The sequence below is a fragment of the Emys orbicularis genome, chromosome 2, assembly GCF_028017835.1.
Source record: "Emys orbicularis isolate rEmyOrb1 chromosome 2, rEmyOrb1.hap1, whole genome shotgun sequence".
Taxonomy (NCBI): Eukaryota; Metazoa; Chordata; order Testudines; family Emydidae; genus Emys; species Emys orbicularis.
In genome coordinates, this window is record NC_088684.1 from 141,259,174 (window position 1) to 141,277,726 (window position 18,553).

General features: G+C 44.0%; 1 protein-coding gene across 1 annotated transcript in view; it reads right to left on the reverse strand.

Annotated features, from left to right (window-relative positions):
• Window positions 1–15,216: 15,216 nt before the first annotated feature.
• Window positions 15,217–18,553, reverse strand: part of LOC135874640 (pyroglutamylated RF-amide peptide receptor-like) — a 72,988-nt gene continuing 69,651 nt past the window's right edge. Inside the window, exon 6 of the mRNA XM_065399527.1 lies at window positions 15,217–15,623. Coding sequence (XP_065255599.1) covers window positions 15,217–15,623 — 407 coding nt within the window. The remainder of the gene's footprint in view (window positions 15,624–18,553) is intronic.

Sequence of the window (18,553 nt, forward strand, 5' to 3'; positions counted from 1 at the left end):
AGTGCACTTTTAAAAATTGTTTGGACGGGGGATGACTATACACTACAAGGGCTTTGTTACTTTAAAACCAACTCCCCAAGCTGTCCATTAACGGTGCATTTTCAAATGACAGCAGTTGACTACTCCCTGGTCTCTCTCTCTCTCTCTGCTTTTGCTGGATTTCAGTGGATAAACTGAATTCAGTTGGTAGGACGTCTTGCTGGGAAAGGTACTGTTTATTCTCTTCATGCTGGGGGAGCAGATTACAAGCTTGAACAGTTTTCAGTCTCTAGCTGGGGCCCTTAGGAGCATCAAAAGACCCTACAGCTACCTCTGTAATTTTAAGCTTCTCTAACTGCAGCTGTCAGTAGTCCTTGCTTGTTTTTTCCCTGCACTGGTTGCTAAACAAGCATAAAATGTAAAAGAAGGAGAGCGTTGTCCATCTAGTGGAAAAAGGGGAGGACTGAGGGCCAGGACTCGGGTTCTGGTTCAAGCGCTGCCCTGACTCATTGTGTCCCCCTGCTTGTTTTTCAAAAAGCCTTTTTTTAGGAGGCAGAGTGGGCTAGTGGGAAGCATAGTGGCCTGGGAGTGAGGAAACCTGGGTTCTATACCTAGCTTGGCCAGTGGTCTGCTGAGTGACCTAGGGCAAGTTATTTCACCTCTCTATGTCTCAGTTTCCCCATCTGTAAAATGGGGATAATAAAACTGATCTCCCTTGCAAATCCCTTTGAGTTTTACAGATGGCTTTGAGCCAGGACTGCTGGGCTCTATTTCAAGCTCTGCCATATGGGGTGGGTATCATAGGCTAGGGGAGGCTGTGCTTCCCCAAACAGCCAGGCCTGGCTCTCCCCCCTGCTTCTGCTTGGCATGGCTCTGGTCTCTTGTTCTTCAAAAGATCCACTCTTATAATGTATTTATTCTATTATGGTAGCACCAACTGTACAGTGCCTAGAACCACAAACAAGTAACAAAGAAAAGAGTCCCTGGAGAGCTTCAAATTGATGGGGGAACTACTCAGCTGGTATAAATTGCCATTGTTTCATTGACTTCAGTGAAGCGACAACAATTTACATCAGCCAAGGATTTTCCCCATATGTGTTGGACAAGGATACAGCAGGCAGATGAGAGCCGGGCAGGAGACTGGGAGTGTGAACCCTGGACTCCCACAGTTTGCTATCCAGAAGCTTCAGCCTTGATGCCCTATACTGTCTCAATGTTTTATCTCAGCAAACCAAGCTGTATTTAGTGCATCACTTTAATAATGCACTCTGTCTGCCGTCCGTGCACCCCGCTCTAGAGAGACTGCACTTCCAGAATCATAACACTTTCTGTTCTCAGCAAAGGGAATAATTTAGGGTAAATTAAAAGGGATTATGTCAGTATGTCTCCAAATTAATGTACTTAATCAACATCAGGGTCATTGCTAAACAGAAGCAGCTCGTTGCGATCACACTTCATAATAGGACAAACTCTGCTTTTGTTGTGCTGTTTGCTTTATGCCAATTACAGTTCCCTGACTAAAGAATACAGATTTTTTTCCCCCATCTGACTCCATTTGTCTCTGAAATTTAAAAATACATGATGGAGATTTTCAGGGGATTTAGAAAGAGTCTTCCACTAACTTTAATGGAAGATGTGTGTCTAAATTATCTAGGCAGCTTTGGAATCTTCTCTCCCGGGTACAAACACCCATATTCCAACATTAAAGTAGATCTGACCCTGTCTAGATCAAGTTATTTATCTATTCCATGGAGGATCTGATTGTGTTTTCCATGAGGAATTGCTGCAATCCTTAAATCTCATTGCTAAACTCCGGTCTCCCACAATAGTATGGACTAGATGCTGCATCACTGAAGTCAATGGACATTTTGCTATTAACTTTGCTTATCATTAGGTAACTGGTATGCCGAGGCCATTGCCCTATCAGACCTGTGTTGTTTCCTCATACTCCCCCGTCTGTCTGTCTGTCTCAAGCTGTTTATGGGAGGGATCATCTCTTTATTCTGTGTTTGTACAGTACCTAGAACAAGGGAGCCCTGATGCATGACTGGGTCATCTCGGTGCTACCATAATACGGGACAATAATAATTACAATCCGTTAGAATGTTTTCCATTGCTCAGACATTCCAGTAAGCTCTTAGAGCAGGACTATCGACTGGGAATCAAACGAATATTTGCTCATTTGCTAACACAGACGGAGCAACCACCATACTAGAACCAGGTGCAACTTTTTAGCTGAATAATAAATTTGAGGAAGAATGTCATTTCAGGATGACTGAAATTGTTTACAAATTTGGGTCGAACTTAGTGAATAGTTTTGGCTGAATAAAGAACTAGGGAATAATTTTTCTTTTTTCAAAAAAGTTGAAATGGTTCTTTTAGACATTTTCTAAATGAATATGTGACATTTAGTTTTGGAAAAACATTATCAAAACACAATGTCATTTTGAAAGATATTTGAAAGGTTTTGTTCGACCCCACCTGAATTATTTTGGTTTATCAGTGACAAGAACTGATTGTATTTGCCAGTTTTTTCAGTTTGGCCACTCCTCTGAAAAATCAATATTCGCTCAGCTCTAGATGACATTCCCAGCAGGGTGATCTGCTGTACCAGGGCCAGGAAATAGGTCTTTCAGATCCTAATGCAGAACACCCAACCTACATTTGCTCATTATCAAGGTCTCCTAAAACTTGTCTATTTCCCTTTCTCAAACTCTTTCCATTACCTACTTGGAGGCTTTAAGAAAACACAAGCAAAATTATAGCCTGCTAGTACCTCTTTGGTAAATGTATAAAGCTAAGAGGATTATAAGTAAGAATTAGTCTGACATCAAGAACAGCAGGATAAACTCCTCAGTCTTTCCCTGATTCAGTTATTCTTACTTTCTCCTGCTGAGTTCAATAATATCAGTTTAATACTGGCCAAATTAGTTGAGCAATGTACAGCTTACAGTGGCTATTTCAGAGCTTCCAGGCCATTTGTATTTGCAAGAGAGGTTTCAAGGACCACACCTTGTCCTCAGTAAACAAGGAATATAGAAATACAGGAATTGCCAGACTGGATCCTGTCTCTGACTGCCTGGGATAGCTTGGTGACTGTCACTGTTAACATATCCTACAGAAGAAGAAACAACCCTACAGAAGGCATTTAAGGGACAATGTGCCTGCAAAGACCTCCAATACCACGTTAGTTAGAGGTTGACTGTGAAGCCGAAGGGTTTATATATATATATATATATATATATATATATATATATATATATATATATATATATATGTATATGTATGTGTATGTATATGTATGTATATGTATGTATATGTGTATAGCCAAGACACTAGTGATTTTTGTTTGTTTTGTTTTTTAGCCCTTACTGTTAACTCTTGATCTTTCCTGCTGTCCAGTTCTTCATTCTGAATCCTGCTAAGCTCTTGGCCTTGACAATATCTTGTGGCAATGAGTTCCACATGCAATTAGTGCATGTTGTGAGGGAAAATGCTGCACTAGGGTTAACTCTGTCTTTCCTTTGGGAAACTAACAACCTTGGGATGCGCAGGTATTTTGTTTTCCTGCAATAGATTTACAATCTAACTTCTGTTGTACTAATCTCTGCAGTTAATAGAACTGACGCATGTTAAACTATTGCTCCTGTATCAGCTCTTACTCTAAAACTTACCAGCGCTGAAGTATAACAAAGATTGTTTTTTTGCAATTGCTGATAGTCTGCATAATATAAACACACTAAGAAAAATGGTTATGCTAATGGTCAGTAAGTGTCTGACAGTTACTCAATCACTGTGCATGGTGCCTGTTATATCTCAGGAGCAACCTTTGCTTGCCCACTTTTTGCCTTACCGATTGGCATCATCCAGGAACTTTTAAGGCCATGTTCAGGCATTTTGGCAATGGCTGCTGAGGTCAAATGGAAAGAGGTTTCTTATAGTCCCGGAAACCCCTTGACTGACAGCATGAGTTTTTAAATTCTACCTGCAGCAGTTTGGTTAAAACTGAGAATCTCAGGAAATTATTTTGGGTTTTGAAATGTAACAAGACTGCCATGAATAAAACTGAATGTGGTATGGAAAATTCCATAGCTTACTGTGCTGCTTAGAGATGGTTTCTTCCGAATTCTCCCTTGCTGCAGACAGCAGGGATTTTGGTAGATCTCCCAGACTTGTGGAGTCTTCTACTTGGCTTTTATTCTATGGGGAGTTGTCAAAAGGTGTTAGATAGTTCTCAAGACTCAAGTCTTCTGTTTATCCACGGAATAAAGTCTGGCAACTTTCCCCTGTGCAGTCCTACAGTTATGCCGCAAATCTGATCAGGAAGGATGACCTTAGGAAGGCAAAATTGGCCTGAGTTATGCTGATCACATCTGCATTATATGCATATCCACACAGCACTGACAACCCTCGCAGTCTTTGAATTCTCAAGGAAAAAGGTATGTTCTTAACATGAGTTAGCTAAAATCCTAGTGAAGACGAGGCATAAATGCACGATCTTTATCCCTTCTCCCTTGTGAAGTAAGATTTTAAAACAAACCTTTAGCAACTTGTAGTTTATAAATTACTAAAAGGTTGCCTGAAAGCTTATGTGAAATTAATTCACACCTTTCCCAGGATGCTGGAACAGCACCTTCTTAACGCACTAATCTCCTAGATAACGAGGAGTCCGGTGGCACCTTAAAATAAATGGATAACAGATAAAAGATTTATTTATGAAGAGCTCTCTTAATGTGCCAATATATATTTATGCCTGTTTCTGTAATTTTCACTCCATGCAGCTGAAAAAGTGGGTTTTTTACCCACGAAAGCTTATGCCCAAATAAGTCTGTTAGTCTTTTAGGTGCCACCGGACTCCTCGTTGTTTTTGTGGATAAAGACTAACACGGCTACCCCTCCGATACTTAATCGCCTAGATGTGGCAAAGGATTGAAAGCTGCAAGGCTCTTTGGCTCCACCATAAACGTTTAAAGAGACGAGGCATACAAACAGCATGCGTAATCATAGCAGGAAACCTCTGCGGAGCACTAATAGATGTCAGCCTGCAATTGACTTCAATGCAAAGACTCAATGATGAGCAAAAAGCAGCTCTGCCCCATTACGAACATGGAGTGGATTCTCCTTTGAAAACAGGAGGAGAGGATTCATTAATGGATTTAGTATTTATGTAAATTAAACTCCTTCAAGGGCTCTGCGTGAGGCCACGTCAGCCAATTCCTTTCTTCCTCATTCCCTGTTACCTACCTGTTCTGCTTTTATAACATTAGTTAACGTAAGACTAGAAAAAGTTTATAAGAAAAATATCATTGTATTGCTTGCCCTGCTGCTAGTTCTATCTAGTCAAGTGAAAGAATCACCATTGATTCTATGCATAAAACTGCAGGTGTTAAGAAGTTAATATCTTCGTTGCTATTTTATAAGAAGTCTTTGGAGTCCCATAGTCCCTAACTCCTGTTCCTAGGGCTGGTCTCGAAGAGCATGAAGCAGAAGAGGAATGCCTTCTAAATTGCTCTAGGGCCAGATGTAGAATCCAGGGGGTGTCACTTTCAGAACTTTGGAACAAGAAGAGAAGAAGACCTGTTCCAGAGAATCCATCCTAAGTCTTCATCAAGTGGAATTTTTGCTCACTACTTCCCTAGACTGAATTTGAACCATCAACCTAGATGTGAAAGAGTCTAGAGCCCCCTTACCTAGCTGCTGAGCTAGCCCCTCCTTAACAGTTTGTTCCTCCTCTGTTTGCCACACAAACAAATCAATATATCTCCCCCTCCCCGCTCCGACAACAACAACTTAAATCAACTTTGGCAAAGAGAAGCTCTTACTTGATTAATCAAGCTAAAAGGGTTCAATATCTTATTGAGGTATTAAATGCTACACCAAACCTGCACGTAACTGTTTCTAGGAAAATACGCATGACACATTTTCTGCATTGCCTGTTATTGGAAAATTACCCAGCCGATGGCAAAGTAAAGGGAAACAGGGCAAGAGTCATTCCTGTAGACACGGGAAATTAACCAGCTTTTTATTACCCTACTTGCAGATGCTCAATCGAAACCTCCCCATCTGATGATTCAACATGTCTCAGGCTTTGGGGTAAACAAGGCTTTTGGTGAGCAAGAAAGTAAAAAATAATAATTGTGAATAGGTTCTATTAAATGGCCGTATAAAATACGAAGTGCATCTTCAGTAATAAGACACAAGGTGCTGTGATGAGAGCCAGCTAGGCAAATATATCAGGAACAATGGGTTGATCCACTGTTCCTCTGCATAGATCCATTTCAGCCTGGTTCTTTCTTACACTTCACCTTGTGTGGTCACTTATGCCACTGCAAAGTTGGGGGGGAGATGCTGCCATACTCATCAGGTGGCACTTCACACCCATTTTGCGCTGGTGTAAACAAGTGCACTAGCTGCAGGGCGGTGGAGATTGACGCTCGCTGGTCCCCGTTCCCCTCTGCTTTGTGACTGGGATGGTCATTCACACTCGTGCAAAGTGGGTGTGCAACTCTACCAAATCGCAATGAGAGGGCACCAATTGTGAACTGCACCTGAACTGATCTTGGTGTCGCTTGGGGAGGAGGGGGAGCAAAGCTGGCTATATTTACCATCTTTGAGAAAGCTAGACTCTGGTCCAAGCCTCAGTGTAAGAGGAGTCCCAAGGGTAGGGTTAGGTATCTTCCCTACAACACCACCCTTCCATTCAAGCTTTTGGTGACATCCCCTCCTCTCCCACCTCTTCAAATGCTTCCTTTTCTTTTTTTTCTTAAAAGGTCAGCGCCAGCAGCCCAACATTCCTGAGCAACCCTACAATAGCACACCCAGGAGCACAGCAAAAGGAGAACACCCTGGTTGGTAAGGGCAGATTTTTGGTTCCCATCTATTCTGAAACATACCTTTTCCCTCTGTCCCTGTCCATAGGAGGGGAAACTTCCTTGTCAAAGCCCAGGATGCCAGGTAGCGTAGAGGGAATCCCTGGGTTTCCAGAGCCACCGTGAGAGGCCGTTTTGCCCCCAGCCTTCATCGAGTCTGTGATCAGAACAGCAGCTCGTTCCACAGGGCAGAGGCCCCACAGAATCACTTAAGGGACACTCTTGCACCATTCTCCTTCTCTCAGGCCCTTTCTGGTGGGTTCCCCCATGGGAAGGGAGCAACTATAGCGATGACACAAAATACAGCACTCAACGGGCCAGAACACGTGGGCAGGTCTACACTGCCCCTGAGTCTGCGAGTCTGGCTATGTGGGCGGACAGACACAACTCAAGCCCTGCTAGTGTATCATTCTCAAAATAGCAGAGACGACGTTGCCACTCAGACTGGAACAAGGGCTCTCAAGCGTAGGGGGTCGGGGGGGCTCGCGAGCCAGAGCTGCAGTGTCCACACTGCTCTTTTTGGTGTGCCAGCTCAAGCACTGAGTCTACCTGGGCTGGGCCGCTCGCTTCCAGCTGCAGTATAGACACAGATATACTGCTGCTGTAGTATAAAGAGGCTGCAAAGGAGAGAGCACATTCTCCATGCAGAATAGTCCCCCACTAGGGGCAGGTAGAGAGCCATGCAACTTCCCCTATCCCGGCTCCTGGTCTGCAGGGAGTGGCTGGGAATAGCAGGAAGGGGTGTGGTCAGGCTGAGAATTTTTCAATGTTTTCAATCAAAAAAAAAAAAATGCCAATTCGTCAAAACGGAAACTTTTCTTGGGAAAGGGTCGACGCTGATGAATTCCCCATTTTGGAAAATGGTGAGAAGCCGTGGAAACATCACATTTTGAAAGGAAAAGTTCTGTTCTGGGTTCAAAATGGCCTTTGGTTTAGAAATGGAAGTTACTTTATAGTAAAAAGAAATTAAAAAGGTCCGAATCAAAAGGAAGCATTTCAAAATGACGGGAATGAAATATTTTGACTGATCTGAAAAAAAAAATCGGACTTTCACTTCACAGAATTTTGGTTTGAAGAGGTGGGGGAGAGTGGGAAACATTTTTGAAACCTGGAAAATGTTTCTGGGATGGGAAAACCATTTCCTGACTGGCTCTAGTGCTGTGCTCCAGAACTGTGCCTCTCCGGTGGCAGTCATGCAAAACCCGTGTAGCTGAGAGCTGCCCCAGGGGCTGGGTACAGAATTAGGGAAGCACAAAGGTGGTTTAAAAGGTACCGGTTTCCCACTCTTTCCCATGCCCCACATTGAATAGAAAGAATGCACCATCTGGCCTAGTATCCTTAAAATGCAAAAAATCTCCTTGTAAGTCAAGCTGCTCCCTTCTCGAATATTCATTTTAAATGCACAGAATATGACGTGGTGTCGTCAGAGCAGTGAAATAGACAAAAGCTATTGAAAAGGATCATAACTCAGTGGTCATAAGGTGCTGTTGTGTTTTTAAGGCTGTCAAGATTTTGAGGCTTATTTTATAGCCTCAAAAGGTCAAGCTATTGTATTAATGCTGGGAGAGGCTGCTATGGACGAAAAAATGAACGGGAAGCAGGTGAAAACTATCGACATAATGGAAGGAGAGAGTCCTTTCAGAAAGGCCGTGCCGCAGGGCATTCCGCACTCCATTAAAACCATTAAATGAAAACAGCAGGGAGAAAAAGAAATTGTTGGAAATAATCATCTTGATTTTATCGTGTTATAGACAAAAAGAAAAGTGTCATCATGGTGAGCGGTGGGTCTCACGTCACTCAGCTAATGATACCTCAGTTACTATGATTAGTATCTGGTACTGAAGGCGGCCAATCATCCTATGCAATGTCCATAAAAAGAGGGATTTGATTTTTGAATGGAAAGGATAGTGGCTTGTAGGGTCAGGATTGCTCCCCCCACCCATTTAATGCACAAATGGGAACAGACTTAATCCTGCATTGGCAGGGGGATAGAGATGACCCCCTATGATAGCGGGGTGCCCTTCTTTCCCACATCTGTGGATGCAGAATTTAAAAATACATCACCTTTAGGTTCTTGTTTTCCATGTTGCAAGAAGTCCTAACGGAAACCCTGTTAACTAAGATCAGTGCAGCTTTACCCAGAAGAAGAGCTGGGTTTATACAAATGCAATATAAAAGGACTCCTTTCTGATGTGTTTCTGTAGTGCCTATCACTGTGCTTTGGTAATTTTGACCCACATCTCATAGGGGCACACATGATGAAATTCACACCTGTGCCAGTACAAAGCCAATGCACCACACAAGCGCATTTTTGAAGGTTTAAGTGGAATTTCATCGGCCTTGTGCTGGCTCTTTGCACAGGAGTGAATTCAACTCGAAGAGACCCTACTGTAACACAATAGGCAGCAATCTAAGCTAGAAATAGCAGCTCTCTCACTTGTGATGAAACCTGGAAAGTCAGTGAAGAGTGAAGGACTGGGTTGGCTCAGTGTAAAAATGAGCCGGCTTTTGCAGACTCTTTGCTGAATATGGAAAAGAATTCACTCTGCGAGGGGACTGATTGGCAGTGGAGAGCTGCAGGAGCTTGCTCATACTTTGGGTTTGCAGCAGGCAAAGCAGGCAGTAGGATTTAGTAGTTCTCTTCATTCCCCAGAAGGTACAGAGAGCATTGTCTGTACAAGCTGGCAGGCTGCACAATGGGAAGCTGACACTACAGCTGGCAGGGAGTCAAACTCGTATTCCTTCCAGTTGTATTTTTCTTGACGCAGAGAGAGCTAACTGGAAGAGTTGTCTCGCATCTAAAACTTTAAAAGCCAGCCCTGCTCTCTGTTAGATGTGGGTTAACTTCATTGACTTCAATGGAGTTACTGCTGATTTACACGGGTGTAAGTGAGAGGAGAATCTGGCCCTATGTTGATGCCTTAATGCCATTAAGATCCGTCCAGCATACAGTTCTGAAGATCAGCAGCACCTGAACCAGGAGATGAAAATTCTATTTTGGTGTGCTCCCCCGTTCTCATGGGGAAGGGAGGTGCCACCCTGGCAGTTAGGGAAAGGGCTCTGCATGCGAACACTGAAGCTTGAGAACATGGGAAGGTAAACCAAAAAAACCAACGCCATCCAAAAAAAAAAGAAGAAGAAGAAAACCCTACCAAAACAAACCACTCCACTGCACAAGCAATTCTGAGCGAAATGAGAGAGAAAGAGAATGAACCTCACATGACAGATGTTCGTCACGTCGCTTAATGCACTACTGGAAAGTGCTCTGATACTCTGGTAATGAGAGCAGTCCAATAACTGATGTAGAATAGCATTTCTAAGGCACCTTAGAGGCCGGTAATAGTCCAGAACCACCCGAGCAAAAAAAACTCTGAACTTGTGGAACAAAGCAAATGGGCTTTCTTCTCCTGTGGATACCGGAGCCAGGTGCTGTTCACCACACTCACTAACGTCACCCCAATTCTAATTTGTGTTAGTGCTCACAGACAACAGAACCTCAACGCGTAGCATGTTCTAAGTACGGGGGCTCAGATTGTGCGTGGCCTCTGCATAGTTATAGAGCAGCAGAGGGATAAACTTTCCATCCCTGCTTCAATGCCAGCTTCCCTCGCAGTGGGAACGAAACAAGCATTTTCATAGGCAAACCAAACGGAAGGTGGGGCTTGTGGCTAAGGTGCTGGACTGGGACCAGGAGACCCAGGATTCAATTCCCAGCTCTGCAGCAGGCTTCCTTGGGCAAGTCACTGTCTCCCTGTGCCTTGGTTCCCACATCTGTACAATGGGGCTATTAATACTCCCTTTCTTACTTAACATTTAATGCCTAAAGGTCACAGCCACCATTGTAGTAGGCCCTATACAAACACATAGTAAATGACAGTCCATGCCCCCAAGAGTCTATACATCTTTGTCTGTCTTGTCTAGACCTATGTGTCTGTGAAATGTCTGGCACAATGGGGTCCCAAACTCATTTGGGGTCTATAATTGCTATCGTAATACAGATATAACTTTGGGTGTGCAGATTCATTGATATGGGCGTCTATATGAGACAATAGGGCTTTGCGCTGAATCAGGAACAGTTAATATTTTCCAGTACAGTTGTGATTTGTAACCACTGAGGATGGCTGCTGGTGTTCTGTTTTGCTGGGGCATCTAGGGGCTACTTAATACAGATAAGAAACAGATGATTCTTCTCTAACTTTTTGTTGTTTAAAAATTGTGTGAATTCAGTGCTGCAGAATAGCGCTGGCTTGAGAGACCTGGGGACAACGTGTTTACTCTGCAATAAAAGACCTGCGGCTGGTCTGGATCAGCTGACGGGGGCTTGGGCTGTGGAGCTATAAAACTGCAGTGTAGATGTTCGAGCTTGGACTGGTGCCTGGACTCTGAGACACCATGACGGGGAAGGTTCCCAGAGACCAGGATCCAACCCAAGTCCCAAAGTCACTGCAATTGTATAGCCCCACAGCCTGAGCCCTGCAACCCTGAGTCAGCTGGCCCAGGCCAAACACTGCTGTGCTGCAGGTCTTTTATAGCAGCGTAGATGTGCCCCATGTCTTGTGTTTATCCAGACAACAGGTAGCAGAAGTGCAAACTGTTGATGTGCCTCAGGTATGGCCTCCCGGGTCCTTCTACAGCACAAGTAACTAAATAGCTAGATTTCTAAGGCTGCCAACATAAGGACCAATTAGTGCCGCTTGCAGCAGTGTAGCTGTTGCTACTTGTCTGTGCTGGGAAGCAGCTTGAGAGAGACAGGGCCATTTGCAGGGGTCCTGGGCAATGGATATTTTGGCATCTACCATGCAAAAGCATGAAGAAGAAGAAGGCTCAGCAGTGCATGATAATAGATTCTGTCCTGCCAGCCTGAGTGTTAGATCTCTCAGGAATACCAGTAAACAGAATACAAATACACATGACTAACCTTAGAGGTAGGTGAGTGCTCTCCTATTTTCTCTATTCCTTTCCCTCACCTTCTACTCCCCCACTTCTCTCTGTTCCATTCTCTCTCCTTCTACTTTTTTTTAACTCCCTCCTTATTTTGTTCTGTCTCTATCTTCCTTTGGGTCTGCTATGTTCATGGCATACAAAACAGAGGAGATAGATAAAAGTACTTTTGTTGGAAGCTTGCAATGTAACACTATTTTATTTCTTATAATTCAGAGTGATGTTTGCAGTGTTGTTGTAGCTGTGTTGGTCCCAGGATATGAGAGAGACAAGAGCTCTGTGGAGCTTGAAAGCATGTCTCTTTCACCAACAGAAACTAGTCCACTGAAAGATATCCCCTCACCCATCTTGTCTCAATTCAGAACGAGCACACACAACCACCCAAAACAGAGAGAGATGAAGCAGGCTGCTCCTTAAAACAGAGAGGCAAAACTCACCCCATCCTACTCTAGGCTGTCTGTCTGCTGAATGCACTCTGATCACAGGCTTCCCTCCAGAGCCTCTGCCTGAAAGCAGGACCAGGAAAAAACCTTGAATTGTTTTCCTTCTCTTGAGATCCTCCTCTGCACCCTTTCACTTTTCTCCCACTCCAGACCCTGCTTTTTCCCCCCTTTTGTTCCATAAATTTTTGATTTTTTTTTCCTGAAAGAGACATGGAGACTCAGTGGAGACAGATCCTCCACTGGTGTAGTTCCACTGACTTCATTAGAGCTATATCGACTTACCCCAGCCAGAGATCTGGCCCAGTGATTCCAAATGGGTATAAAGGCTGTGAGAGTATGTGATGAGGGGACCAAGGGAGAGGTGATGTGGGAATGGGACAAAGGGGACCTAAACCACTGTACTGTAATTTGTATACCAACAGCCAGATTCTTCTTGTTCTCAGCTCCCACAACCGGGGACCGATTTCTTCAAAAGCATTCCGCACCAGTTGTACTGAGCTGTGGAATTCTGCTCACTCACTGTGGTACCTATGAGTACCCCTACACTGCAATAAAAAACAACAACCCGAGTCTGAATGTCTACACTGCAAATTTTAGCCCCACAGCCCAAGACCTCGGAGCCTGAGTCTAGGCCCACTGTGGCCATGCAGTGGGTCTTTTATTGCAGTGTAGATGTACCCTAAATGGGAACTGAGCTTGTGAAACTCTGTCCCAAAGGGACAAGAATAAAAGCAGGAGACAGCAGGAAAAGCAGCTACCAGGAAGGTGTTAGAAGGTGGGAGTTAAAGTAGGGCATCTCCTACTTCGATAGCCACCTTCTTCTGGCCCCTTGTGGTAACAGTTCCCCACCCTAAGGTGGCCTAATCCACCTGTCATTTTACACATCACCTCTGAATACATATTTACTTACTGTAAGTTCTTTGGGGGAGGGACCACCTTTTTATTCTGTGTTTGTACAGTGCCTCGCACAGTGCGGTCCTTGTCCATGACTGGGATTCCTAGCTACTACCACAATACATATAATATTTAATCCATACTGGATTTTTTTCTCTGTCTGATTTTTTTTTGATGGTTCTTTCCTTAGTGAAAGTTCCTTGTGAAGGGGTGAGATAGCAAAGATTGTTCGTTGACATCCATCATTTTAAATGTCCCAAACACCCTGTGTTTCATTTCCTCCTTCCATAATCCCCTGCAACTGTAAAATTGGGAAAATTACACTGACGCACCTCTGTAAAGTGCTTTGAGATCTACCCATGAAATAGTCTACATGGCTGGTGCTGGTGTTCTCAGTCATCAGTTTATTCTGCAAACATGTAACTGACATAGAACCCAGAATAACAATTGACCTAACAAACAAACAAACAAAAAAAGCCTCAAAGCTGTGTAAACTTTTACTTCAGGGGCCAATTCCATGTAGCATTTCAAAAGCAAGTTTTTCTTCTCAGTGGAAAGAAAAGGCTTTACAACAGTAAGAGGCATGGATGCTAGTGAATGTTCACAATAAGGAAAAGATCTCAATACACTTAAAACCCACCTCAAATCAGTAATTACTATGTAGCATTGCGAGGCAGGTACATTATTGACTTTAGAGTATGCAGGCAAGTGCAGCAGCAATATGCACTAGAAGAGTAGCTTCCAGTATAAAACAAGCATCAGCCTTTCCTCCTGGCACATGATGAATGTCTGTGCTGATGTGGCAAGCTGGTCATTCCCTATTGTTTCAGAACAGCCTCACGGGCATTCAGAATTATGGGGCCTTAGTCTGCTTTCATCCTGGTGGCAATGAGAAGTAACTTCGCTGAAGTCAATGGGGCAACATCTGTAGAGCTGGTCAGGAATTTTCAGCCAAAACCTTTTTGTTTGATAATGCTGATTCGTCAAAACTGAAGCAGTGCACAGGAAAGGGTCGCTGCTGAGGAATCTCCCATTTCAAAACATTTGTGAATTGTGTTTCCAAAATGGTTGGAAAGTCCTGTTTTGACAAGGAAAGTTTTCATTTTCTGGTTCAAAAAGGCTTTTTTTTGTGCGTGTGAAATTTTAGTTAAATTTGTTATTAGCTAAATCATCAAGTATTTTTATTGTTAGGGAAAAAATGATCACGACAAAATATTTCAACGGTTCCAATCTGAATTAATTTATTTTTTTTAGATTTTTTTATTCGTGAAAATTTTGGAAATTTTGACTTTTCGGAATGGGAAAAAATTTCAAAATCTCAAAAACATGCCTGGGCTGGAGAAACCGTTTCCTGCCCAGCTCCACACACTGGTGTCAGATCTGTGTGAGAGCAGCAGCAGGCTCCATGGGATGCAACATTGTTTTGTCAGCTCAGGCAGCTGTTAGCAGCGTGGACTCCTGAGCAAAGTCCGTGAAAAAGGCCCTCTGCATAGAGCATGCTAACCCCCACCCCCATGTCTGTGAGTCAGGCGAGAGCAGATGGTTCCTAAAACTAGGTTTCCATGGTTCATGCATTTCCAGCTTCTAATTTACGGGGGGGGGGGGGGGGGGGGCGGTGTGTGTCTGATCCTGCAAGGTGCAAAGCACCTTCAACACCTACTAAAGACAAGGAGCCAAAGGTGCTCAAAGCCTTGTTGGTCCAGCCCCAATTAACCTGATTTCTTTGGGATTGGATGGAACCATCAGCTCAAGAAGGAAGATGAATAAAACAACAATAATTTAAAAAGGAACATTCTACCTCCCTCTCTTCCCATCCATTTGGAAAACTGGTAGCCTTTTATCCTCTGAAACCCGTCCATACCTGGTCCCATATTCCACAGGTTACATTTGAGTTGGAGAGTTGGGCAGCCAGAAATTAGAGTGAAATATAGAAACCAACGACTAAACAGAACACTGGAAATAGTAAAGCACTCAGTGTTGCTGGTTCTCATTGAACTGGATACTACTTTGAGCTGCATACTGGATACTGCTCCCTAAAGCAAAGTTATTCTGGTCCATGAAGCACAGTGTGTACTTGAAGTCAGTAGCGATCACGCTGACTGTCCATTGGGCAGTATCTCCTTATGGGTGCTCACCATGGGGTAGGTAACGACCGCCACTGAAAGCACTGACTCCAGCTTCGCTGACGGCACCCGCTCACAGAGTCTCAGTTCCAGGTTCTCTGCACTCAGGTGGCTGTGCAAGCTTCTGCCCTCCTTCCTGATGCCACAGTTCGAGGGTCCCATTTTGGCCCTTTCCAGCTGCTGGCTCTCCTGCTTGTCGGCTGGCTCGGGGCTCCGCAAGCTGCAGAAGAGAATAGCCACAAAGCTCTTCTTGAAGTTCTCGTTCATAAAAGTGTAGACCACGGGGTTGTTGAAAGAGTTAAAGAACCCAACGGCCTGGACGATGGCAAAGATTATCTTTACGGTGACGTCATCGTAGCTTTCCTCCAGGTTATCTGGGGAGCAAGGGAATGGATTAGAAAGAACCAACCAGAGGGTTTTATCTATTAGAACCACATCTTTCTGTTTGCTACACTAGATGCTTCCTTGCCTTATCATTCACCAGCCTCCTCTCCAGTCCTTCAACATGCTCCCACTGCAAGTAGGTTGAAGCTCACCCCTGTGCAAGAGGCCAGCATGAGGCCTATGCAGTACTTACAGACAGGACTTAAGAGGTTGCAAAGGCCTCTTCACTGGGGTGAATTTCACCTGCAGTGAGGCAACCTTCTCTGCAGCTCCTGCAATCTGGAATAGCCATTTGACCTCTCTCCAGTTCATCCCTTTTCAAATCTTACCCCCCTGTGACTACCTCTCTCCCCAATTCATAGACTCATAGAAGATCAGGGTTGGAAGTGACCTCATGAGGTCATCTAGTCCAACCCCTTGCTCAAAGCAGGACCAACCCCAACTAAATCATCCCAGCCACAGCTTTGTCAAGCCGGGCCTTAAAAACCTCTAAGGATGGAGATTCCACCACCTCCCTAGGGAACCCATTCCAGTGCTTCACCACCCTCCTAGTGAAATAGTGTTTCCTAATATCCAGCCTAAACCTCCCACACTGCAACTTGAGACCATTGCTCCTTATTCTGTCATCTGCCACCACTGAGAACAGCCGAGCTCCATCCTCTTTGGAACCCCCCTTCAGGTAGTTGAAGGCTGCTATCAAATCTCCTCTCACTCTTCTCTTCTGCAGACTAAATAAGCCCAGTTCCCTCAGCCTCTCCTCATAAGTCATGTGCTCCAGCCCCCTGATCATTTTCATTGCCCTCTGCTGGACTCTCTCCAATTTGTCCACATCCTTTCTGTAGTGGGGGCCCCAAAACTGGATGCAATACTCTAGATGTGACCTCACCAGTGCTGAATAGAGGGGAATAATCACTTCCCTCAATCTGCTGGCAGTGCTCCTACTAATGCAGCCCAATATGCTGTTAGCCTTCTTGGCAACAAGGGCACACTGCTGACTCCTATCCAGCTTCTCATCCACTGTAATCCCCAGGTCCATTTCTGCAGAACTGCTGCCTTGCCACTCAGTCCCTAGTCTGTAGCAGTGCATGGGATTCTTCTGTTTTAAGTGCAAGATTCTGCACTTGTCCTTGTTGAACCTCATCAGATTTCTTTTGGCCCAATCTTCCAATTTGTCTAGGTCACTCTGGACCCTATCCCTACCCTCCAGCATATCTACCACTCCTCCCAGTTTTGTGTCATCTGCGAACTTGCTGAGAGTGCAATCCATCCCATCATCCAGATCATTAATGAAGATATTGAACAAAAACAGCCCCATGACCAACCCCTGGGGCACTCCGCTTGATACCGGCTGCCAACTAGACATTGAGCCATTGATCACTATCTGTTGAGCCTGACAGTCTAGCCAGTTTTCTATCCACCTTATAGTCCATTCATCCAGCCCATACTTGTTTAACTTGCTGGCAAGAATACTGGCATGAATCCTCCTCCTCTCCCCCATTGCTGCTATTTGTGTCTGCAACTGTACTATTATTTCAGCATTTTGATTAGAGCTGGTTGGTAAATATTTCCTCTGCACCAATGGAATTTTTTTTTTAATAATAATTTTTTGTCAACATTTTTCACAGAAAATTGACAGGTTTTTTTGTGACAAATTGAACGGGAAGCAGACACTTTGAACGAAAAAAACGTTGTTTAGTCAGGTTACAGAGGGGTAGCCGTGTTAGTCTGTATCAGTAAAAACAATGAGGAGTCCTTGTGGCACCTTAGAGACTAACACATTTATTTGAGCATAAGCTTTCGTGGGCTAAAACCCACTTCATCAGATGCATGGAAGGAAAATTATTTTTCGTAGTGACCCAGTCACTTCCAGTCTTTATTCAGGCCTAATTTGATGGTGTCGAGTTTGCAAATTAATTCCAGTTCTGCAGTTTCTCGTTGAAGTCTACCAATGTGATATATGCCATTATGTGCTAGTAATGCCCCTCTGCCATGTACATTGCCCAAAGCGGACAGTCTCTATGCAAAAAAATAAATGGACACAAATCAGACATCAAGAATTGTAACATTCAAAAACCAGTAGGAGAGCACTTCAATCTCCCTGGACATTCAATAACAGACTTAAACGTCGCCATTCTTCAACAAAAAAACTTCAAAAACAGACTCCAATGTGAAACTGCAGAACTGGAATTAATTTGCAAACTTAACACCATCAAATTAGGCCTGAATAAAGACTGGGAGTGGCTGGGTCCCTACAAAAAATAATTTTCCCTCTGTTGATAGTCACACCTTCTTGTCAACTGTTGGGAATGGGCCACATCCACCCTGATTGAATTGGCCTCGTTGGCACTGACCCCCCCACTTGGTAAGGCAACTCCCATCTTTTCATGTGCTGTGTATTTATACCTGCCTACTGTATTTTCCATTCCATGCATCTGATGAAGTGGGTTTTAGCCCATGAAAGCTTATGACCAAATAAATTTGTTAGTCTCTAAGGTGCCACAAGGACTCCTTGTTTTTGTTTAGTCAGAAACCCAATTTTCTGCTGAAAACTAGGCTTGTTGCTAAATTTTTGGCCAATCCTAACTTTGATCTAGTTTTTAGGAGAGGTGGTATACCAACAAGGGCTAGAGCCCTTACATGTATGTGTTGTCCCATTGACACTAGCTGAGCTTCTCATTTGAGTAAAGGTTTACAGGATCAGGCCCTATGTCTGTACTGTGCTGAGGTGGGGAATGCTGGTATTTGAAGAGAACTGGGAAACTGATCACAGGCCCAGCCAAACATATTGAGGGCTAAATTGGGAAAATGTTGCTTTCCCCCCCTTCCCCTTGATCACAACACTACTTGCATCACAACTGGACCTTCCAGGGAGTGTTTATGGCAGGGCTGTTAAGAGCTGGCCTATCCTCTACTGAAGTCC